The 24,869-nt window shown below is 49.3% G+C and overlaps 1 protein-coding gene across 3 annotated transcripts in view; it reads right to left on the bottom strand.

Moving 5' to 3' along the window:
* The window catches only part of Rasgrf1 (Ras protein specific guanine nucleotide releasing factor 1), a 112,410-nt gene extending 90,372 nt beyond the window's left edge, over window positions 1-22,038 (bottom strand). Inside the window, exons 1-2 of one of the 3 annotated variants that reach the window (XM_052716638.1) lie at window positions 21,454-22,038; window positions 3,463-3,569 (exon numbers count right to left, since the gene is read on the bottom strand). In XM_052716638.1, coding sequence (XP_052572598.1) covers window positions 3,463-3,569; window positions 21,454-21,729 — 383 coding nt within the window. In that variant the 5' untranslated portion in view covers window positions 21,730-22,038. The remainder of the gene's footprint in view (window positions 1-3,462; window positions 3,570-21,453) is intronic. The other 2 variants (XM_052716645.1, XM_052716630.1) reach the window with 2 other exon arrangements.
* Between the last annotated feature and the right edge of the window lie 2,831 nt (window positions 22,039-24,869).

Here is a 24,869-nt window from a genome sequence, read left to right as displayed (position 1 = left end):
AGCTGACAAGTCTGTGGTGATTTGTTATGCAGCAACAGAAAACTGAAACATTTTAATATTCATCATTCATTTTTAAAATGTGAAGTTCAGTGCACACATTGTGGAAAGCACAGATCCTAACGCCACAATGTTGAGGAAGACAAGCATGGGAGGTAGTTTAGCAACTTGGGACTCAAACTTGGCTTAGGAGACACCTGCACCTCTCTTTTAACAATGCACTTGATAGCCTGAAATTCTTACTTGAATAACACACACACACACACACACACACACACACACACACACACACACACACCCCACACACACTTGCACACACATACTCTTTTAGGGAACTCACCTGGCAATCTGTTAGCAACCTAGGACTCCTATATGCACTGGTTTGCAAGTACATCCCTCTCTGAAGAAGGCAATATTCTTTCTTCTTTCCTTAACAACCATCAGACTTAGACAGATTTGGTTCAGTCATACTCTAGTTATGCTCTGGTGCAGAGTAGGAAGGTCAATCTGGCCTGAGCTAGCTTTTGGGTGCTAATTTGTAATAAGGCAAACTGCATCCTTAAAGTGAACTTTTAGGGGAAATTCCATATTTGCCATTTTATGATTATACATAATTGGGCATGCATATGATTAAAATAAGGTGAATTGTGGGAAAGGATATGTACAGTAGAAAAGAAGTCTATAACAACATATCAATCAAGATAAAAAAACCCCACCCACACCCTTAAGCAACAAAAACTCATTTTTTATTTGAACCCCATAAAAGGAAGTGCTAAACAATAATTGGGCCATGAATCTTTTCTCTCTTGGGTTCCGCTGTCACTCTTGCTAGAGTATCTGACCTCTTCTACTGCTTTGCTACTTTTACAGTTTTGTGTGAGCCTTTCAGTTCTTTGAATAAGATACTAAGAGCCTGGACATACCCGGTCCAGGTCCCAAATACCAGTAACAGTGTGAGCAATTATGGTAGAAAAACATAAACCCTGAACCAAGGCAAAGATAATTTCTAGCACCCAGGAACCATTTCCCACTCTATTCCCACCCCAGAAGCGACTGCTCTTCCTGTTTCCATTACCCTGTTTACTTTTTTCTTGTCAAATTTCATATTACTGAGATCATATAGCACTTTTTTTTTGCTATATCTACTCAGCATATTGATTTTGAAATTCATCCATCTTGTAGTGCATAACTGTAGTCGATTCATGTTTATTTCCCAGCAATATTCCATTTCATGGATGCACTGGAGGTTTGTTTATATATTAGCTTGTTCAGAGACATCATGGCTGATGACTTGAATAAAGCAGTTAAGGACACTTACATAGGAGACTTTTTGCGGTCATTTCTTATTCCTCTTGATTAGGTACCAAAAAATGGAACTAATAGATGACAGATCGTACGGTAAGCAGCTGCTTGGTCATGTCTCGGTTGGTTGTGCTGTTTCACACTCCTCTGGTGCTGCCTAAGTACTTCCAGCCTTTCACCAGCGTTTGGTATTGTCAGTTTTCATCATTTTAGCCACCTACCATATAGACCTTGTTATTGCATTGTCTCTAGAAATTGTTTATATTGATGAATAATGAATTAAAATTCTAATGAAGTGCCCATAAGACAGCTCAGCAGGTAAAGGTTATATGCCACATGCCTGATGCCCTGAGTTTGAACCCTGGATCCCACATGGTAGAAAGAGAGAACCAACTCCTGCAAGTTGTCCTCTGACCTCCACATGCATGCTGTAGCTCCCACAAAGTAAATAAATAAATGCAAAAGAAAATCCCTGTAGTGCTTAAATACTTATGAAGTTCCTTCATGTAAATAATTTCATTTGATCTTCAAGTGAAATGTTTTGATCTCAAAATCAAACCCTGTTTGTTATTGGTTCTCCTTTGATGCTGGGAGGCTGAGGTCCAATTGCTGTCCTTGAACCTAGTTTCTTCTTCATGCAGTTTCATCTGGAACATCCCAGCAATTCCTGGTCTCCATCAGCTCTGGTCATGTTACTCTCCTGGTGTAAGACCTTCAGTGGCTTCTATGGTTCAGAGAGGAAAGGCCAAACATCTCAACAGGAAATTTGAGCTCATTTACGATCTTATGACAGCCAATTGTCCACCTCATATGCTTGAAAAGTTTTTTATATTACATGTTTTCTATTTGTGTGTGTGTGTGTGTGTGTGTGTGTGTGTGTGTGTGTGTGTGTGTGTGTGTACGTATGTGTGTGTGTGCGTGTACCTGTGGAAGTCAGAGGACAGCATTCCCTCTCTCTCCTTCCACTAAGTGGGTCCCAGTGATTGAACTCAAGTCCTCCAGGCTTGGTGGGGTGTGCCTTTATCTGTTGAGCTATCTCACTGGTCCTCATCTGCTTTTTAACATCTAAACTTCATTTCCTCATTATTCTCTAAATTATCTTCCATGTATCAGTGCTTTAAATAAGGTTTTAAAATTTTTTTTTTAAATTTTTTTTGAGAGAGATATAGGGAGGGAGGTGTTATTGTTGAGATGCTCATGTTTAAACCCATGAAATCTTCCTTCCCATCCTTCACTAAGGCCCACTTGGTACCCTACTTCTACCCCCATTTCCCTGAAGAGGGAAATAATGTCACTCATCAAACTGTGATATGTGTCAGGGAAATACTTGTGTGGCAGCCAGCTCTAGCTCCCTAGCACTTTGCACTAGGCCTGTGTCTATTGCTTTTTCCCTGTCTATTGCTGGGTCTCTGTAGCTGAGACTGAATACTTTTTGTAGACAGAAACAGAGATGGCATGATCTTAGGGCTAAGGCCATTGCTAGGGTCACAATATCGGTTTCTGGGCAAGTGAGTTTCAAGCCCAAAGGACCCATGTATCCATCTATCCTTCCATCCTCCACATATACTTCAAACACCAATTCATATCATATTATCCTTCATTCATCTATCACTAATTTCCCATTAATCACTAATTTTCAGACTGCAGCCTTGTATCTACCCTCCATCCTTCCATTTTTTCTTTGCATTCTTCCAACTCACACCTGCTGAACACCTTTTCTATGTTTTTTTTTAATCACTCATTGAGAATGCAGAGTCACACATCGCTCCTGACCTCAGTTCACATTTTATAGGAAGGTAGCCACAATAACACCTCATTATTTACTAGGTCGGCGAGATCAGCTGTCTAGAGGATCAGCTGGATGGTGCTACACTTGACAGTGTTTAGCTCTGCCAGGGCATGGTTAGTTTTAGTTCAGAAAAAAGAGGGGACTAGTTCATGGTCACACATTAAATTGGTGGCTGCACACATTAGAGATGTGACTATGTGGTTAGAACAGAATGGGAGTCTGCAGTGCTCTCGTACTGTGGGGTGGCCAAGACTCTCACAACATCTACACTCCCCTCCCCTCCCTTCCCATCTCCTTGTCCTGAGGCTTGGACTTGCAGAAGCTTCCTTGGTTTGGTCTCTTCCACTTAGGCAGTCTATCAGGGTGAGACATACCTGGCATGAGCAATGGCTGCCACCCACTCGTCACAGTCCTTCGCATCCTCAGTCCTCAGCTCCAGTGCCTTCTGGTTCTCATGGGTGAAGTTCACTGTGAAGTAATGCTGCACCAAGAGGAAGACAGACACCTGTGGTTATCAGGATGTCCACGAGCTCCACACACTCCCTGCTCCAGTGCTGAACGCCCGCTGCCTCTGCAGCCGGGCCCAGATGCACTTTTTGTGGTCGCCCGAATGCATTCTATTTAGTGGTTTCAAGTGCTCAACCAAAAAGGCTTTTGTGTGATGTAACAAAACCTATGCTTAGGATGTGATAAGGAGGCAAACCCCACAAAGCCTTATTTGCCAACCAATTACAGAAAAAGAAAAAGAAAAGCCCGTTTGAAACCATCAGGCACTCTGGAAGGACAGCAGGGGAAACACACCAAGAGAACATCTCGGTGGGGGACTAGGTACCAGTTCAATGCAACGGTTCTTTAATTACTCCACAAAAACTGACTAAGCACTCATCTAGACGCTGGGGTGACAGAAGCGAATCAATGGTACAGTCCCCAGGAAATCTCACTTGTAAGCCGCTGCTATGCTGGGCACAGGTGTCTGACTTAAAGCTGAGTCAATGGTGGGGCTGCCTCCCTGAGGTCTCGGGGAAGCTGAGGCGCCAGATAAGAGACACACACCTCTAGGGTTGTTGTGGGAGTTAAATACCTGGAGAGCTCTCTGAACAACACCTGGCACTAAGGCAGGACGGCCTAAGTGTGTATAGTAATTAATGCCATATGATCCCTTCCACGCCACAGGTGAAAGGGACTGTGGAGCACAGAGGAAGCCAGCCACTGATCCCACCCAGGAAGATGAAGAGGAGCTTCTCAGGGGATGTGCCCTGGGTCTCGGTTCTCTCTCAAGTCGCCTGGAAGACCCTGGGTGACAACACAGGTACCTGGAGCCCATGGCCTGCTGGAAGTAGAGGAGATGCACAGTGTAGATGGACAAAAGGCAGAGGGGTACTCGTGGGCAGGAGCTCAGGGGTGCAGAACGCAGGTGAGGGGAAAGGGGGGAGGGTGATGTTCTGATTTCAGTCCTGAGGTGCCATAGACAGGAGTCTGTGAGTGGCTTGGAGGGTGGGGAGGCAAGATGAGTAGGGGATGGACATGCAGAATGTGTGTCTCTGGTGACAACCTTGAGGTTCAGAAAGAAGCCAAAGAGAAGTCATTCAGAGGGAGGGAGAACCCCAGTGGGGGACCACCTGTTCTGTCTCTTGGAAAGAAGCAGGGTAGGGTGCAAAGAGGGGCCTGGGGCCTGCCCTTTGGAGGGTGTGCCATACAGGGTGCCTGTGCTTCTGTCCCTAGGTGTCCAGCTGGCGGGAAACAGCAGCACAAGGTAAAGATATATAAACTAATTTTAGCGGCTGACTTGTACTTTATTCTTAATTGCCATTCTAGCTGATAGACTCGTGTGTGTGTGTGTGTGTGTGTGTGTGTGTGTGTGTGTGTGTGTGTGTTAGGGGTTGGAGGGAAGACTTGTTGCAGAGTTAGCGTTATCCCTTGTTTCCTAGGAAACAGATAACTGGGCCTGTAACATGAAATGTCAGCTCTAGCCTGGAACAACTCCAGTGGGCACGGGGCCTGTGGGAAGGAAGCAGGTTAAAAGAGGAGCTGCAGGTGGCCACGTAGCCCCTTCCCTGTCTGGGGAAAGGAAAGGAGCCGATGAATGTTCATCTTAAATGATCTTGCTTTGTCCCGTATCCACCAAGTGCTACAGGCATGATCTGCTTTCCAGATGACGACCCTGACACTTAAAGAAAGCGAGCAAGTGGAGAGCAAAGGAGCCAATCAACGACACACCTCCTCCTTGGGGCCTGTCTTTGCCGCGTGGATGCTGACTGCTGGGTGCAGGTTTCCGTTTCTTCATTTTTGCTCCCCAATGTTGGAGCCTCAGGGATGCACTGACCCATGGGCCTTAGACTGCTCAAGGCCAGGGCCTGGGCCTGAATGATCTGGGCTATTCTCAGCCCTACCCTGTGCTGGTTCTGGCTGAAGGAGAGGGTGAATGAGATGATGAGGGCTCCACCCTGCCCTGCCTCTGAGGTCTCTGTAAGGCACCAGGCATGCTGGGGCTCTTTTTTTTTGGCTCACATTAGTAACGACCCGACAACACATCTCTCCTGAGCACATGCCCCATGCCTGCCACAATGCTGAGTGCAGCAAAGCCCCCGTGGAGAGAGCAAGACCATAAGTCTGCTGCTTTGGCTTAGCTGGAGTCTAGACCTGATGTTTTAATTTTATTATCACCATCACAGCCTGCCCCCCCCCCCCCCCCCCAAATACGCAGAGCCCAGGGATAGACACTGAAGGTGATAGGATTTTCTCTGTGCCGGCCTGTTTCCCACCTCCTCTCTATCCAGGGTGGTGATTAGGGAACCTTCTGGGGAAGTGGGTTCTGCTGCTAAAGGAAGAGGAAGGGAAGGTTTCGTGGAGGTGTGAGGACAGTCAAGATGGTGAATGGCCCTGGGTCTGAGAATGAAGGAAGGCAAAGATTTAGAGGAAAGGGCACAGAGAAGGGACTCCATTTTGCAGCTTATTGGGACCCTGCGGTGCCTGAGCTGAGAAAGCCTTGGCTGTTGCTCCCTCTGTTCCCCCTACTAACGTCTTACTGTGAAGTTCAGGTGTTTGCAAACATTGAAAGAGTTTTACAGCAAAGCCCACATAAGCTACCGTCTGGGCTCCTGCTGCACTCTGCCGCCCTGAGGGCAACCTTGGCCTTCAGGAGAGGCTCCTGCTGAGAGGTTACTCCAGATGGAAGAGTCCGCTCTACAATTTGGCACAGAGCCCCCCAAGGATGGGGGAAACACCTTCCCACACTACAGAATGGCTCTTTGCAGTCCTTGGCTGGTAACAACAGTGTGGGCACCTTGCTCAAGCTTGGGAAACACCTGGTGCTAACTGCAGTGGTCATATGTGGTTCTGGTTTAATTGTTCCCCACCTCCCATGGATGTGAGGCCTAGTCTGTGACAGGTTCAGGTGTCCTGTTGATCTGAGACTTTGGAGAATGAGAACACATAAGAGTCAGGGTTGGAACAGCGCCTTTACAGCCAGTCTGGGTCAAGGAGTGCATCCCTCATCTGCCTCTGCACAGGAGCAGCCCTACCTGAGACACAGCATGACAAAGGAAAAGGTTCAGGCACACTTACTCCAGCCTCCTCTGTGTGGGGTTAAGGAAGAGGGAGACCACATTTGGGAGAACTTTTTCACATTTATTTTTTTTTTTTGTGTGTGCATGCTCATGTGTGTGAGTGTGTCTCTATGTTCGCAATTTGTGCGTAGGCCAGATGTTGACGTCTTCAATTGTTCTCCACCTTAGGTTCTGAGACAAGGTTTACTGAACCCTCAGCTCAGTGATTGGCTGTGTTGGATGGCCAGCAAGTCTAAGGGGTCTTCCCACCTTCTACCTCCTTAGTGCTGGGATGAGTCACAGGGTCTTGGGGATCCAAATGCAGATTCCCATGCTGGCATGGCAAGCACTCTACTCACTGGCCCACCTTCCCAGCCTCGTCATTTTCTTTTGAAGAAATGGCTGTATTTACTTAGTGGGGAGAAATGAAGGGGGGTGGTTCATGGTCTTTTGAATGACAGCAAGGAAAAGCCCAGGGACCTTGTGGTTTTTGATGTTTTGCTGGCATGTCTCACTAGATAGATAACCTTGAGCATTGTTCAGTGGCTTTTATACCTGTTTCTTCATCTATGCAATGGGCATAAAGAGGCTCTTTTTCTTTTATCGCTCTTATAAGGTCCAATAGAGAGAACACTGGCGACATCCCACAAACAAGGCCCCCGTGCGTACTTGCTCCTCTTTTTTTTTTTTTTTTTGCTATCTTTATAACATCACCCCCCAGTACTCTCATTGGACAACACAGCTTCTTGGCTGGTATGCTCTCCTTCAGGTGTGGAATAAAAAAATATGGTTATTGTTCAGGCCCTGATTCTGTCTAGAAATTTGGGGTAAAGTTTGGGACAGCATTAAATGTACAGAATTACTGAGGTTCTGAAGTGCCCGTCTCATGGGTGACTAGTGACGGCACAGGAACACATTGGAAACCATTCTGTGCCTTCACCATAGAGAAGGCACATCTTCCCAATATCTTCTGCTGGTCCCCACCCCCTGGAGGGTAGCCACACCCTCAGGCTGGCACACACTGCATCCACAAGGAGACAGGATGAAAGCAGAGGGGATGCTTGCCACAGTAGTTCTGCCTTCGATAGTGCTCTCACGATCCAAGTAAGTCTGTCTTCTGTACAGTGAGCAGAGCTTCTGGCTTGCATGAGCCAAAGTTCTGCAAAGATTCCTTCCCCATCTTGGTTCTTTGAGCTGGGAAAGATACATCTTATTTCTGTCCTTTCCATGCCTCTCTGTCTAGATCTTTCCATTCTCTGTGGGTCCTGCTCTTGTCTTCACCACCCACTTCTCTTCTCCCTCCTCTTCACTCCTCTTCACCTGGCAGGTGGCTCCCAAGGTCAGTGTAGTCTAGATCTATTCACCCCACCACTACCACCTCCCATCCTAGGATAATCCTCAGTTTCCACAATTCCTGGTGCCGATGTCAAATGTCCACTGTTGAAGTCAGTGAGGAGGGCTTGAGTTCCTGTAAGCTGGGGGTGGGTTGGGGCCTGGAGTCCCACCTGCTCAGCCTCTCCTTGGCTTCCTGTCCCACCCAGCTGACAGAAAAGGGGGTACATAGGACAGATGCATTTTCTGGGGCCAGGGCATGATCTGAGGAAAGTGAAACAGCTGGTCACCTAACAGACATATGTACAGGTGGCAATCCCTGCAGCTGGAATTCATTCTGGCCTCGCTGCTCAAAAGGGTTTGATAGCCTTGTTGACTCTGGGAACCCTGGGCTCCTCACTGGCTGGTTAGTGGGGGCACTTGTTCTAGCCTACTACACACAGTGGTGTCAACAGGGAAAGCAAAGCTCACATCTCTTCCTCTCTGTCTGAGTGATTCCTCATTTATTAGACTAGTCACAAATACCCAGCCCCCAGCAGAAGCCATTCCCCCTGCTATGGCTATCAGTGGCAACAGGCAGGCCATGAGTGTTCCTGGAGAGGTAAGACATTCCTCCTGATCAGTGCTTTCCAAAGTCTCCAGTGCTAGTATTAAAAACAAAACAACCTTGCCCTGTTGAGATCAGGCAAGAAGGACTTGAGCCTCTGAATCTGGGAAGGTGTTTGGAGCCCCATCTGCTCAGTTTATGTCCCTCACTATGGATAAGGTGGCGCCTATGGCCCCATCCCTCATCAATTCTCCTCAACTTGGATGTTGATGACTTTCTAATTGTTTTTGCTATTGTCTCAGACAACGTCAACTCGTGACGAACATCAGTGTCATCTGGGAACTTAAATAACAGTGGCACCCCGTTCAGGATCCACGATAATAGACAGAGGGATTGTGGGCACTGTTTTTTGTTGTTTGTTTGTTTGTTTGTTGTGTGTGGTTTTGAGAGAGAGTGCGAGAGAGCCAGGTACACGATCACACACACACACGATTGTGGAGACAGAATCTCTCACTTGTCTCAAATTCACCAAAGTAAACTAGAGTGGCTGGCCTGTGGGCTTCAGGAATCCCCTGTCCCTGTCTGGGATTACAAGCCTGTATCACCATGCTTTTCTACATGAGATTTGAGGATCAAACTCGGGTCCTCTCACTGAGCTATCACCACAGCTTCGCACTGGATTATTTGAAGGTTCCTCAGTTGGTTCTTGTGTCTGTCTGTCACTCATTGCCCAAAACACCTGAGGGAGGAGTGCTGTTTTGGCACCAGAAGCAAGCACGCCTCTTCCTGCCCCTCAATCCTCTCAGAGAACACGGGCAGTGGCAGTGGGAACAGGTCCTGGGAGCTCTTGGAGTTTGGAACAGAGCAATCGGAAGATGGAACCAATGACCTGGGCATGTTGGATTCTACAGAAGCAGAGGGTCTCAGAGCATGCAGGGAGGAGATGATGCCACTCGGAGTGGTTGGGGGAGAGGCAAGGCAGGCAGAACTGGTTCCTCACCTGGGCCTTGGAGACACTGATTTTTCTGGGGAGTTCTACTAAGTACCACAGTCATGATTGCCCGTGTCTTCTCTTTTGCCTACGCTGTATTGAGTGGGCTCCTGTCCTTTCAGAGAAGTCATTTCTGACTAAGAAACAGCCCGGCAGCCTGGCGCTGTGCCTCGTGCTGGGCATGGAGCTGTCCCTATTTGCTGAGTGGGTGACCAAACTCATTAGACCAGTTCATTAGTTAATTGGTTAATAGCAAAAGCCTCAAAGCAGGTGGTGCTGAATTTGCCCCTCGGGAGTGGGCAATGGAGCTGGCAAGATTGATAAGAGGACAGGCATCTCATGACAGAGACTGGCACTGCACGGACAGCAGGAAGGTCCCAGGCAGTCCCGGAGCCAAAGAACTAGTTCTGGAACATAGTCAATACAGGACCTTTTCCATTTACTGATGTACTTATTTATTCATTTAGTTTTTGAGCCAGTATCTCACTACGTAGCCCAGACTATCCTCAAACATGAGCTCCTCTTGCCGAAGCCCCCAGAATGCTGGGGTATGGTGGAACACCAGCCCCTATCCTTGTTTTGTTTTGGGGGAAAGATCTATTAATATCCTGGAAATCCAGAATTCTGGGGAGTCATTTTGGGTATGTGGCAGGTGCCAGGGTTTGGAGTTCAAATGTACTATTTTCTCATGGGGCCTTCAGAATGACTTGTCACTTCTGTGGGCAGTTTCTTCTTCCACAAAGTCTTCCCCCATGGGGTGCTTAACGTTATGGTAGCACCAGCTCATCATGGGCTCAGTGACATGCTTTAAACCTGGAACCATTCACAGGGCCACCTGATTGAACTGAATTACAAGCAGTTAAGTCAGAAAGTACATCTTCCTTCCCCAGTTGTGGGAACGTTCCTTCAGGCACCTCCTACTCATATCTTCTAGTTCCCTTTCTGGGTCTTACCCCAAAGCCCCTAAAACCAAGCTCCTCCTGGCTATAGCAGGCCATCTCAGGACTATCTCCTGACCTTTCCCCCCAGTTTCTACAACAGAGGACACTCATTGTCTGGCACTTCCCTCCTAGCCATGGCTGCATCAACTTCACCCATAAGCACAGTGGGAACCTCACCAAGCTACTGTATTTTCATAAAGGGCTACTGAGTACAGGCACAGGCCTCCATGGGTTTACTGATGACTTCACACCAGTCTGGACAGACTGTCTGTCCTGCCCACTTCCTCCCCGTCTAACCTGATGCGACTTCATATAGACACTCTTACCAGAGTCTAGTGGCTTCTTTCTGCCCAGCTTCTCTCTCTGAATTCTCAAATCTGAGTCTTCAAGACCTTGCTCACTGGACCAGGACCCCTGCTCTGCCCTGTGATGGGTGATGGTTAGTATCAATTGTCAACTTTCTGGGATCTAGAATCATCCAGGAGACAAATCTCCAGGCACATCTGTATCTAGATTGTGTTAACTGAGGAGAGAAGATTCACCCTAAATGAGGGCCGCACCATTTCTTGATCTGGAACCCTGCACTGAATGAAAAGGAGAAAGTAAGCTGGACATCAGCATTCATCTTTCTCTGCTTCCTGACTGCTATCCCCATGTGACCAGCCGCCTTACACTCCTGCCACCGTGCCTTCTCCATGATGATTGACAACCCTCGATCCATGAGCAGAAGTAAATCCTTCCTTCCTGAAGTTACTTTTCTCATGTATGTTATCATAGAAATAAAGTAAGCAACTAATATAGCTCCCAAGCTAAGTGCCTGTCTTAGGGTCTCTATTGCTGTGAAGAGACACCATGACCACGACAATTCTTATAAAGGAAAACATTTAATTGGGGCACCCTACAGTTTCAGAGGTTCAGTCCATTGCCATCATGGTGGGACACGGCAGCGTACAGGCAGATGTGGTGCAGGAGAAGGAGCTGAGAGTTCCACATCTTGCAGGCAACAGGAAGTCAACTGTGACACTGGGAGTAGCTGGAGAATAGGCAATATCAAAGCCCACCCAACACACTTCCTCCAAGTCCACACCTGCTCCGACAAGGCCACACCTCTTAATAATGCCACTCCCTTTGGGGGCCATTTTCTTTCAAACCACCACAGTGCCTGTCTCAAGCCTCTATCTAGATTGCTGGTCTCCTACAGAGTCTAGCCAGGTATTCATCTGGCCACACACTTGCTGCCAATGCTGACCTCCTACATACCTTCTTCCTTGCTCATTGACTCTCCTTGTCCAATCTGTGGGGTGTACCAGATCTCTAAAGCCCTGTGGCAGCTTGCCCCTCTCAGCATCAGCTTGGAGCCAAGCTTCTGTCCACTGAATGGTCTGTTTTCATATACTCTAGGCCCTGGGAGCCAGGGCCACAGAGGGGATGGTGACTATCATACCAACATTTTTCAGTTTATCACTGTGCCTTTAACCAGCCTGACCTTCACCTTCCCATCAATTACTTCTCTAGATGTTCACTGAATAAGACCCAAGCTTCCACCTGAAAGCGTCTGCTCTTCAGTTTCTGTCAGAGACCCAGATGAGAAATGACCCTTGCCATGCATATTTATTAATTCCAGCTATGATTATAATAATACTAAGAGTTTAAAATGACTCAAATATTCCTCAAAAGAAGGCTGTCTTAAAAGCCATTAGCATACCCGTATGGTGTACCCTGCAGCTGTTAAAAAAGAGTAGTTCCATAAAGAATCATCACTATGTAGTGAGAAAAACAAGGTGTGGAACAGCGGTTACAGCATACTTCAACTGGTTAGCAATTATGCGCACATGGACGTGTCTGATGTGTACGCTCTCTGAGAGAATGTGTAGGACATTAGTGATAATGGGCACTTCTAGGAGGTTAGGGTCAGGTGGGAGGACCAGCTTTACTCTATGCTTTTTGTCTCGTAAATGTTCGGCTGTGGGATTATGCTCCTAATTAACTAATTTAAAATAAACCAGGTAGTGGCTGTCTGTGAGCTTCTCTGACTGTTTGGTCTCCAGACTCGAGTGCCACTGTGCACAGTCAGGATACTTGACACTCAGACCCCATCAAGTTGTCTCCTGAGTGTGGTCTTCACCGAGTGCCACCAAGAATTGCTGATTGGGACAGTGACTTACCTCTTAAGGTCATCTTTGTGTCCCTGCTGATGTGATGCAAGCCATTCATACTTTGCTCATTTCAACTAATGAGGCAGTCAAGTGTCTCATAACCAAGCTGTTTCCTTCTTTGCCCAGGCTACCAGAGAAGCCCCTTGACACAGTTATTCACCTGTCCTCGACTGTGCTCACACAGTATGGCCCATCGAGAACTCTACCCTCTTTCCCTCCTCCCAGTTTCCCACAGATCTGACCCGAGGACAAGAGATTCTGAGTGGCAACCAGTGTCGCCAGAGGGCAAAGGAGATGTTCTGGGAGAGCAGGCTTGGGACAAGTAGATACTGGGCAGTCTGCAAACACTGCCTGTGGCCAGGTTCTTCCAAATGATTTTATCAATGTCTGGAGTTCACCTAACAACCCAGGAGGCATTTAGACAAGTTGATCACATTTTATGCCTGCAGTTAGAAATGTTTGAGTAGGTTTCTCTGCATTTCTACAAGGATTTTTGGAATCCCAGTGAAGGCTGATACAAATTCATCCATTCACTCTTCTAAAAGTAGTTCTGAAAAGGTTTTATTTTAAGATAGGAGTTAGATTTTCCAATGTGAAGAAAGTCAAAGATCAGCAGGGAGATGTCTTCTAGAAAATGATTATCTCATTTTGTGGAGAAAAGAGGTTGCCTTAGCCCGAGAGGTTAGCAAAACCTATTCTCAAAAGCAGAAATCACCGAATTTAACAATCGGCCTGGATGTCCATTGATCCTGTCATCCTGGGGAGGTCTGGTTTAAGTTCTGTTTCTGGCATTTGACACTGAGAACTCAAGAGCTGGGCACCACCGCACAGACTCTACAGGTGGTTTGGGCACTCACTGAGGTATGGCTTTCAGCAGTGAGTCACAGGGTTGGGTAAGAATGAAGGGAAGCCTTGGTGTTCCCCAAATTCTAGCCTTTACCATGCTCACTTCTGGTGGTGTAGCGCTAGGGAGCAAGCAGCGGTCCCTCAGCAGCTGCCTTCCCTTTTCAAGGGGGAGCTTATTCAGAGTCTCAGGAGCTCCCAGAGTTAAGGCTCTGTGTTGACTTGCTTCACCTGACCGAGCCCCGGGTGACCTGGGTCACTGCTTCCCTGAGGGAAAGTTTGGTTGTCAAAAGAAGCAAGAGTGGAAGAGAGAACTGCTACAACTCACTGGCTGTACCTTCCGGGTTGTCCCGTAGCTTCCTGAACTGTACCCAGCTTAACGTAGTGACGGGGACGCTGAGGCCCAGAGAACTTGAAACCCATCCTAAGCTAGGGAGGTGACAGAAACAGAGCCTATAGCTCGGCTGAGAGTCTCTAATGCTGTCTCTCCTGAGATGCTGGGAACTCCTCCTTGTTCAAGGCTGGAGACAGGAAATTATGAAGGCTTCGTGTTTGAGGGGCTATGAATTCCCCTCTGGGGAAAAGATGTGGAGGTGTCTAGGCCTCCCTGATGTTCCCTGCATGACAATGACCCTCATAGGAGCATTTTGGCATTGGCTGTGTTCTGGGCCTCTGTCACGTTCACAAGTCACTGGGACTCCTACATATACATCAGGGGACTGAGTTGTGCTCTTGGCTGTGTGTGCACCACACCAGCTCCGGGTTCTTAGAGATTCCAATGAGTCAGGACTGTGGGGTGTGGATTCCTGCCTTGTGTTTTCCCTTGATCATGTCAGAGTGGCAGGGTTCCCACCCAAGCGGAAAGCAAAGCCTCCTTCACAAAAGTCACTGAAGTGGACACGACATAGTTTTACTTGCTGTTAAATTTTTTTCCCCTTGAAACAAGGTCTCTCTCTCTCTCTCTCTCTCTCTCTCTCTCTCTCTCTCTCTCTCTCTCTCTCTCTCTCTCTCTCTCCAATATCTTTGGCTGACCTCACATTTGCAAATAGCCTCCTCCCTCTGCATCCTCAGTGTTGGGAAGACAGTTATGTAGTATCATGCCTAGCATATATGATGCCGAGGATCAGCCCAGGGCTTTGTGTTTGGTAGGTTAACCAAGCTGCACCCTCAGCACTGATGTTAATTCTGTTTTACTCTCCTTCTCTTCTGACAGGCAGAGGATGCTAAGAAGGCACCCAGCCAGAGTCTCTATGCTCTGTTTGTGGCTGGAGAGCTTAGGTTTGAGAGTTAGAACTGGGTGTCAGCTTCTGCATAGACTTGCTCCGTAACTTTGAACAAGAGAAGTAGAAGTTGTGGAACCCAAGTTTTTCCATTTTGAAAATGGGTTAACATGGGTGATGGTCACGCATGCCTTTAATCCCAGCACTTGGGAGGCAGAGGCAGGTGGTTCTTTATGAGTTGAGGCCAACCTGCTCTATAGAGTGAGTTCCAGGACAGCCAGGCTATACACAACACAGTGAAACCCTGTTTCAAACAAAATAAAACAAAAACAATCAACCAACCAACAAACAAAAAACCAACCAAACAACAAAAAAAGGGTTAACAGTAACAACCTTATAAGCTGCTGAGACCATTAAGGGAAATGTGTAGTCACACTCTGGGGCTCAACAGCTGATACTCATTGTTCTTGTTCAGCATTTCTACTGTATTGTTATAAAGCACCAGGCCACAAAATTATACACATTTTAAGTTGGGTGTGGTGGTTCATGCCTGTAATCCCAGCTACTTGGTAGCCTAAGGCAGGGACATCTAAAGTTTGAGACCACAGTAATTTAGTAAAACTGTGTGTGTGTGTGTGTGTGTGTGTGTGTGTGTGTGTGTGTGTGTGTGTGTGTGTATATGTGTGTGTGTGTGTGTGTGTGTGTGTGTGTGTGTGTGTGTGTGTGTAAACACCACCACCACCAAAACAGAGTAGATGTGTAGCTCAGTGGTAGAGCACTTGCCTAACATGCATACGGGCCTTGGTTCAATTCCTACCACTGAATATTAAGAGAAAGAAAAAGTATAGACATTTTAATCTGCATTTAGAACATGCCAGAGCTGAGCTGAAGGGCATTTGGTAATAACTTGTAGTGAAGGTCAAACGTTTTAAAGCATTAATATAGATGAGTTTTTATGTGGAAGCCAAATTAATATATAAAACAGTTAAAAGCAGACCGTTCTGACTGATGTTGGGGTATGGCCCCTAGGGCTCCTTAGAATGAAGGAGGAGGACCACAGATGAGGAGCCACATGATCGATCTGCAAAGGGGGTGGAGGAGAAGCTTCAACTCTGCTCTGTCACACGGCATTGGCGGATCATCTGGGTTTCCCATCCTTGTCTGTGGAGCTGGAACAATAGTACCTGGCTGGCAGTCTGAGCTCACACCCTGCTGCTGGCTGCTCTCAGAGCACACAAGGATAGGCTAACAAGCCATGCCAGGTTGTGAAAGTGTCTAGTGACATGCTGACCCTAAGAGGCCACACAGGGTCTACCCAGCTGGCACAGTGTGCTGTCGTCCCCTACCATGCATCTGTCCAGGACATCACCTCATTCCCTGGGCTCTAGGAAACAGGGAGGACACCTGCCAAGCATCTGACCATGGCCTTTCATTGGGTCCATCCCTTTCTGCACATACTCCTGCTTTTGTTCCTTGGGAGCAAGGGTCACAGTCTCTATAATGAGCATCCTCTTCACAAATGACCAAAACCCTTTCCTGCCCTCGGCATCTCCCACTTGACCTCCTGAGACAGCATCATTTCTCACTGTCACGAGTCTGCCTACCCACTTAGTTGGCTGTATGTTCATAACCAATGTCCTCAGGCATAATGTGGACATCAGATTTTATCCCCACCTCTCTATCTCATCCAGTTCCCGCCAGTCCTCAATTAGGGTCACTTGATAAAGTCTATTATAAACTTTTCTTTCTTTCTTTCTTTCTTTCTTTCTTTCTCTCTCTCTCTCTCTCTCTCTCTCTCTCTCTCTCTCTCTCTCTCTCTTTCTTTGTTGGCTCCACATCTGTGAACCAAGTACTTAGTTGTGGTCTGGCACTGTCCTGGCATCTGGATTTAGCGGGAGATAATGCCCATCTCTAAGCTACCAGACAAGTACGGGAAGTAATCATGGACTGTGGCTGCGGATGTGGATGAAGAAGGAGCTGTAAACACCACCAGCGCTGGAGCTGGGGCTGGACTGGCTCCAGGATGGGGGAGAGGAGATTTCTCTTCTGAGAAGTCACTTTTAGGCTAAGACCTGCTAGAGGACCAGAGTCCACATGCCACAGGTACAGGCTGGGGTGAAGACCACCATATCAGAGGGAAGAGCTGCTTCCAGTGCTTTGAGAATGGGAAGAACAGCTGTACAGGACGAGGAGTTGTGACCTGAGCAAGAAGGAGCAGGAGCAGGGGAGGTGGGGCTGGATTAGAGGGGTCAGCAGGCTTGTTCTCAAGGGGTTGTCTCGGCAATGACTGGCAGAAGGAGGGATTTGAATGCACTCTGGGTGAGAAATGTCAAAGTCCAGGTAGTGGATGGAGCAGTTACGCTATGTTGATCAACCCTTAATAGAGATACAAATCAGAACATAACGCTGTACCTTATAAATACGTACAAATAGTACATGTTATGTGTCAATCAAAAAGGTTAAAAGTGACATCAACACAGAAACAAAAGAACACTGGACTGGTTGTTCCTTCGAGGGGAACTGGAACAGGGTGAGGTGGATGGAGATGGGATGAGGCAGAGGTCCTATCCATAGAGGGGCTGCTGAGAGAGTCCTCGAGGGGCTCTTTGGGAGGGATAGAGGGTTTCTTGTCCTTGGCAGGTACTGCATGGAACAAAGCTCTCTCCTCTGCACCTGTGGGATCTGACCCTGGCTCAGTGTGGAGAGCCAAGCTGGGCAAACCAACAGTGAGATTTCAAGCTTAGGCCTACATACCACCTACCCCTGACCCTTACCCTACTGCCAACAAGCATGTGGCAGGGAGTAGAGACTTTTTTTGTCCCATTCCTATGAGAGGCATCCTCAGGGAGCCTCTTCAACCTTGTTTTTGCTGAGAGGTAGGGTGGGTAAAGGAACGCCCCACACAGTGACTCCAGAACCAGTCACCACACATGTTGGCACCCCAGCTCAGCCTTGCCAGCTTCCTGCAGGTAGAGACCCTCACGTTGGAGCTACTGATTCCCTGCCCTTCATGCCTGGTATGCTCGGGTCACAGAAAGCTGTGTGTGAAGGGTGTTGCCTCTAGAGTGGCCTCGTTCTCCCGCACTCTGGCTTGCATTTTCCTGGCTGGTGGAGGAGTTGAATAGGTTCCAGCTCTGGAGGGTGGTGAGGCTGGTTGGCATAGCTGCAGAGAGGGGAAGTCAGAGGAGCGAGTCTCATGGTTGCTGCTATGGTGAGTGGCCACTGAGGAGTCTGCTCACCTGTAAAACTGGTGCACTCAATATACCAGGCCAACTAGGAATGTTCCCTATAAATTAGGACCTTGAGTAGCACTTCATTTAGGAAGTAACACTGGCCTGGTGGAGAAGAGGTGTTCAGAGGTTTCCAGCTCATGGAGCCTAAGCCTATATCAGGCTCAGAGGAATTGGCATCTGCCTGGAGCCTTTCTCCCTCTAGGGAATCAGAAGGCACCTTAGGTCCACATTTGGCCCTTCCTGGTTGGAAGGAGTACAGGCAGTACTGGGGTTAGTTTAGCAAGACCTCTTACTGAGAATCTGGCACTAGAAGTTTTATTTCAGGTAGTTTGGAAAAGCTACCGGGGATGACTATTCATAAACAAGGTGTGGAGCCCCCAGGGCCAATCTCTAGGCATGTTGAATCCAAGCTCTGAGAGGTCAAATCACCCAGGCTTTGGGATGTAGTTTTAGGGATAGGAGGAGAGGCAGTCAGGGCTGAGTAAGCAGAGTCCAGGCCACAGGGAGGGGGAGGGGCACCCTGCAGCAGCCCAGCAAGGTGGAGGACAAGATGCATCTATCTCATTTTAGGAGACCCTGGGGGGCCAGAGCCAGTGTGCAACAAAATCCTCTTGCTTTAAACATAGTCAGACCAATCAGGATACAGCTGGGTGAGATGGAATCAAATCAGCCTGGGCTCTCAGAACACCTTGCAATCCAGTAGTCCAAGGTCTTCACAGGATATGGTACACCTCCTTATTTGTATTTATCTTCCCCAGGATCCCAACATCCATGATCACCAGCTTCTTAGGCCTAGTGCCCTGCACTCAGTCAGTCCTCAGGACATGAAATACAGTAGTAACATATGACACTCCAAACATGTCCAGCTCAATCTGCTATGTGCTTGGTCCTCAACCCTGGAGTGGCAGTTCCCAGCTCAGACATCATCTCTGTTCCCATGAGTTTAGACTTGGGTAAAAGTGTAGCCCCTTTAAAACTGAGTTCCACCAGATACCAGCTAATCTTGCCAAACTGATTTTGTTTTCTAGGCTCATTAATTTGGGTGCTTTGGCCACATGCCCAGTGAGTATGAAGTCAAGATTTGTTTTAGGTCCAAACTTGGTTGCAGAGTGGCCTGGGGCTTCTACCACCCAGCTCTCCGGTTTATTCCATGGGGTGCCCATGCCCAAGAGAAACACAAAGCAGCTGTGGGGGCCACAGGTTTTACTCAAAGGTAGGGGGGTGATAATGAATTTTGTATACAAGAATGGGTCAAAGCAGTGGGAACTATGACTCCATAGCTGCTAACTTATTCTGGAGCTGAAGGGAACTTGGATATGAGTGCGTGAGATAAAGCAGGAGTCTTTAGCAAGGCCCTGCCAAGCTGGGCCACAGCAGGTCATCACCCACTGCTCCCCACTTGCCCTCTTCTCTTATGAGAGCCAGTGACTGCAGGTTCTGGGAAATGGCCCAGAACATGTGTGCATGACACTAACTGGCCTGCATTCCCATCTGTCCCACGATCAGTATCCAAGATGAGGGCTGGCTAACTTGGAATCAACATGGGACCCTATTTTCAGGAGTTTTAGACACTGGGTCACCTCTAGGTCTTATTCTGCCAGACTCCTTTGATGTTGGGCAACTCCCTTTCTTTCTATCATCCTCAGTTTCTCAGCCTGAGAAAAAAAAAACGGGAAGCGTGGATTGACCTAAAAGAATCCAGCTAGGATCCCACTAAATTGTATTGTGAGCCTCTTTTCATACATGTAATTTGGCTTTGTATTCCCGAAGCCCTAGGGAAGGTCAGTGTTGTTTCCCTTTTGTATTCAAAACAGTTCCAGAGGACTTCTGTGTGTTAACTGAAGCCACACAGCCAAGAAGCCATTCGGCTGAGATTCAGCCTCCAGGTTGTCAGTGTTCTAGTTGAAGGACCTGAGAGCCGATGCTTTGGGCCTCCACCAACTTAGCTTCCCTGCTCCTGCCTTCCTTCCCACCCAGGAACTCAGTTCCCACTGTAATATAGGGAGCTGGGTCATGGAGGGAGCCCTGGCTGAGGCTGGGGGTGCAGCCTACCGGTAGATACAGGTGTGCTGTGGCTGGAGACAGCAAGAGAGCTGGCAGCCTGGGTCTGGCTGTTCTAGCTGAGCCCAGGAGGCTCCATTTGGCTACAAGCTAAAGGAACTACTGTTCCTTGCCATCTGGGAGCCTCTGCCTGGCCTCCTGATTGGTCACTCTCAGAGTCATTCCCTCTTCCCCCAAATTCCTGCCCACACTTTGTAGCTCCCAGGAACTGTCACCTAACACTAAGGAGCTGAGTGCAAGGCATAAGGAGAGTGCTGAAGGGATTCAGATCTCTGTTCTAATTAGGGAGGAGATTTCAAGGGAGACTTTCATCCCAGGCAATTCAGTTGCCAGCAGCCTGTGTGCTTTTGAGTTCTCGGTTGGTTGTCTTCTCGGAACCTTGGGTGGCTTTGACTCCTGCTATGACACTGGGCAAGAGAATATTTCTCTCTCCCTGGCCTCAGTGTCCCCATCTAGGCAATAGCCAGGTGGCTGAGCCCTGTGGATGTCAGGCCTCTCTCCCAGTGATGACATTTTTGGATACACTGTCATGTACTTTTCCTTTCCTCCCAGAGGCCAGGGACCAGATGCCTTGGGAGAGATATCAAGCTTAAAGATAGCTTTCCCGGTCTGAGGGGTCCCACCGGGCGGCTGCAGGTGCCCCTCCTCCCTCAATGCTCTTCTATCAGGTCCCTGCCCGCGGTAGATCGCGGCCTGGCCCTTTAGACCTGCTGTTTGGGTAACGCCAGCGAGAGGGTGAAGGAGCGCAGCGCTACAGCGGCGACTGCGGCGAACGCGGCGGCGCAGGGGGCGGGGGAGGAAAGAGGAGCCCACTTGTCCCACGGCTCCGCAGCAACCCTGGCCCTGGCCCCGGCGCATCATAGCGGTCTTTGGAACCCTGGGGTTTGTTAGCGGGGCCAGAGCCAGCTGGGAGCACATCATCACTCGATCGCACAAAAACGATCCCCCAGGCCCTGCAATCCCCAACTCGGCCAGGCTAGCGCAGGTTATTCTTCGCCCCTAGCTGCGGGAGGCAGGGGACCGCGACGCTCCGACGCCTGTCTCACCCTTCCCAAGCCTAAGCGCAAGGAATCCCAGGTCTCAGGCAGAAGATCACAGCTATCAGGGCTGTTGTGGGGGTGGGGATGGGGGTAGGGGCACCATTTTGGGTCAGACGCTGATCAGATTCCTTGCCCGTGTCGGCCCTTTGGACCCCATCTCCATCGGTATCTCCAAGTTTCAGCCTCCCTGTCCCCGCCCCTTACGGGGCTCACCCCGCCAAGGGCGGCTGCAGCTCCTAGCAGCGCCCAGCCCGCAGTCAGTCCCTGCCTCCTCTGCCCGCCCTAGGGTCACCCTCCCGGTTCTGTCCAGCTGGTCCTTCCCGCGGAAGATGCTGAGAGCGTCCTAGATGCTTAAAGTAGAAGGGTCAAAGTTCGGTCACTGAAGCAGGATGGAAGGCCCTGAACCCGCAGGGCCTTAGCAGGGGCGCGGGAGGTCAGGACGCGGCGCTTCCTCACCTGTTTCTCCACCGGCTCCTTAGCAGAGACCCCGGGCTTGGGGGAGGGCGCGCGGTCGCAGACACAGCCCTCCAGCAGGTAGAGCCCCGAGGGCCGAGAGCTTGAGTCGCTTTCGAAGTAGAAGAGCAGATTCTGCAGCAGCGCGAACCACTTGGTTTGCCATTTTGTGTTGTCCGAACTCCGCTTGCTCAGGTAGCCTTTGCGCGTGCCGTCCTTGCGCGCCAGCAGTCCCAGGGACGCGACGTGGCCATCGTTCAGCCGGATCCCTTTCTGCATGGTGCTCGGAGGCCAGCGAGACCCCACGCGCTTACATCTTCCTCGCGCGGCACCCAGCAGCCCTTCGTCGGTGCGCGCCGCGCTGCCTCTCTCTGGCGCTCTCTGGATCGCTCCCTCTTGTTCCCCCACCCACCCCTCTCGAGATCTACACTCCAGGACCTGGCGCCGAGCTGGGGTTTCTTGAACCTAGATGGACCATTCCTTGCTGGAACCTCTTCTCCTCTCCGCAGAGCCCCGGGGCCCCGGGAGATGTCGCCCGACCCTCCCCCAGCAAACTGAGGGACGGGCGGTCTGCGCGCTGGCTAGGGGCAGGCGGAGTCATGTGACGCCGATCCCTCGAAGAGCCCGTTTCAGCAGCGCGGACAGGGACACACGCACGCAGCCCCGCCGAGGCGCAGAGCCGCACGCAGGCTGCACCTTGGCGCCTCCTCCTCCCCCTCCCTGGACACACCACACACACACACACACACACACACACACACACACACACACACACACACACACACACACGACTCGTCCTCCCTCCCTGTCCTCCTCTTCTCCACTTCGGGTGTTCTAAACCAAATCAGATCAATTTTCGTTCAACCCAATGACACCCGGAGACTCACCATCCCCGGAGTTTGCGTTCTTTGCGCCCCGCCGCGGCGCACTCTAGACCTAGGGTAAGCCCCATTTGTCATTTTCTCTCCTAAAGTCTCCCCTCACCTTCCTCCCGTACTTTATTTTTCTAATCCAAGGTGGATGGCGAAAGGGATGGGATATGTACTAGTTTTTGCATAACCGTTCGGATCTCATTCCTTTCAGTTTTCAGCCCTATTCCCCATGGCTTCGCCGGCGGTCTGAGAATACAGGGGTGAGGATGGGAGGGTAGAGGTGACCGCTTATTTTATTTCATTTTGAGCGTTGCCATAATTACCGGCGTCACCCAGTGAACCCTAAGGTCTGGCTGGCAAGCCGCTGCTGGGAGTTTTCAGCAAATACCCCTGAAGCCTGAAGGCGGGCTTCAAACGCAGGCGCCGGGGACCATGGGAGCCTTCAAATAGCTGCGCTGGCGCAATGATACCTTAATGATAGATTTTCCGTTCTTATTTTTAGCTCCCATTCGCCTACACAGTTACACGGCATTTATCCGAGAACGTCACAGCGCCCGCATGCTGCACCGGCAGAGCGCGCGGGCTGCCGGGCCAGCCTGGTGCTGGAGCGGGGAGCGCGCACCGCCGTCTGCCGCAGAGGGCAGCGGCCTCGCTGAGACCTGAGACCCGGAGCAGCGCCGGTCTGACAGTTTGCAGCCGGGACGGGTGTTCCTGCAGCCCTCTGGAGGAAGAACACCGTCTTTCCTCACAGAAGCCCTTCCCCCTTTAGAACACACACACACACACACACACACACACACACACACACACACACACACACACTATAATCTGGAATGGAGAGCTGTCCCTGTTCAGGACATAGTGGTCCAGGCCCGTGTTCTTCTGTGACAGTTATTTTTCTTCCGCAGGTAATCAAAGCGAAAGGCAGAGGGCTAAGCCCCTCCACGCAGCCGCCTTGGTTTGCTCAAGAGAAATCTTGTAAAAATGATTGTGCTTCTTTCTACTTGTTTTCTAACTTTCCTCTTTCTCTTTACCTCCCTCTTCTCCTCCTTCCCATCAAGTCCCTCTCCTCTTTTCAGATAGGATCTTGTTTTACAGCCCAGGCTGGCTTGAATTGCTGAACCTCTCCCCTCAGCATCCTGAGAGAAGGCACATGTCTAATTTCCTCTGCCTTCTCTGTGGAAGCAGAATGTCCAGGTTTGGGGTTTTTTATGTAAATTGCTATTAGGAAGCCTCTTACAGAGGAGGCTGGGGAACTCTCTGGTAAGGGCTACTGTGCTGAGCACTTCGCTACGTTAAGCCTTTGCATCTTCTCTCAAGCATAGGTTGGGCTTGGGGTCACTTGCTTACAGCTATTTTAATGGAAAGCGGCAGAGGTGGGATTTGAACCAGGTTGGGGTTTATGTAGCGCACAGTTTAGGGTTGCATCGAGGTTGGAGTTCATGGCACAAAGGAGCAGGATCGGGAGAGAGGGTATCTCTAGGTAAGCTAGAGCCAAGCTTTGGCCTGCATTGAGGAGGTTTGTGTGGCAGGCAGATCTACAGTACATGTTTTTTCCGAACCTGGGCTGCAGATTGATGGGTGGGTAATGCACATTCACAAACAATTTTACCCCAGGGGCGTGGAGACTCACAAAGACATGGCAGAAGCAGGGATGCTGCCTTGGGCACTCGAATCACCTGGGATTGCTGTCAGATCGTATATTCTCATTGGTGGAGTTGAGCAGGATCTGAAAATCTGCATTTCTGAACAATCTTCCAGCGATACAGCCTCCATGCTTTGCAGCTCACTTATTAGATGTTGGGGCACTCAGGAGGTGGGAGAGAATGGGACTCATCCATTTGTTCACTCACACACACATCTTATTCTTCCGACTGAGCTCTGGAGACACAAGGATAAGGAAAACTTAGTCCTTGCCTTCTGGAGCTTGGACTAGCTTAGGAACGCCTTTGCTGTGTGGCTCCTAGCACAGCCAGAGGAAAACCCACTTTCTCATGGGCCTGGGGAAGGCATGCTAACCAAAAGTGTCAGTCAGGATCAGAATTAGCTCACTTCAGAGGCTCTGAACTCCTGTGTACTTTAGAGATTTAAAGTCTGTGTTTAGGCCCTATTCTGGGTCAGTGAAGTCAGAATCATGCATATCCTACTTAGAAGCGTCTGGGAGGTGCCAACAAGGAGCCAGGGCTAAGGACCACTAAATCTTGGGCCAAAAAGATCCCTGTACTGTCTCCTCCTGCCTTGGTCAGCACTGCAGTGGTGGAGTCACATGCTTTTGCTGATCCTGGGTTTCTGGGACTTCCTGGTGAGCTAGACTGTGCTGGGAGGGTGGCCCTAGCTCCAAGTTGCTGTGTTAGAGAGAGGAAAATGGTCAGTGTCCTGCCTGGCATTTTGATTATGGCCGCCATAGAGAAGGCGGGCATATATTGTATAGTTATTTCTTCTGAATTGAAATATTCCCTCCTAGAGGGAGGAGGAAGGCTCATAAGACTCAAGAAGTTCAAGAAACTTACCAGGCTCTTCTCTCAGTCACTGTTCTATTGCTGTGAA

The sequence above is a fragment of the Peromyscus californicus genome, unplaced genomic scaffold (assembly GCF_007827085.1).
Source record: "Peromyscus californicus insignis strain IS unplaced genomic scaffold, ASM782708v3 Scaffold_11__1_contigs__length_118956290, whole genome shotgun sequence".
Classification (NCBI taxonomy): domain Eukaryota; kingdom Metazoa; phylum Chordata; class Mammalia; order Rodentia; family Cricetidae; genus Peromyscus; species Peromyscus californicus.
This window is presented reverse-complemented; position numbering and strand designations above follow the sequence as displayed.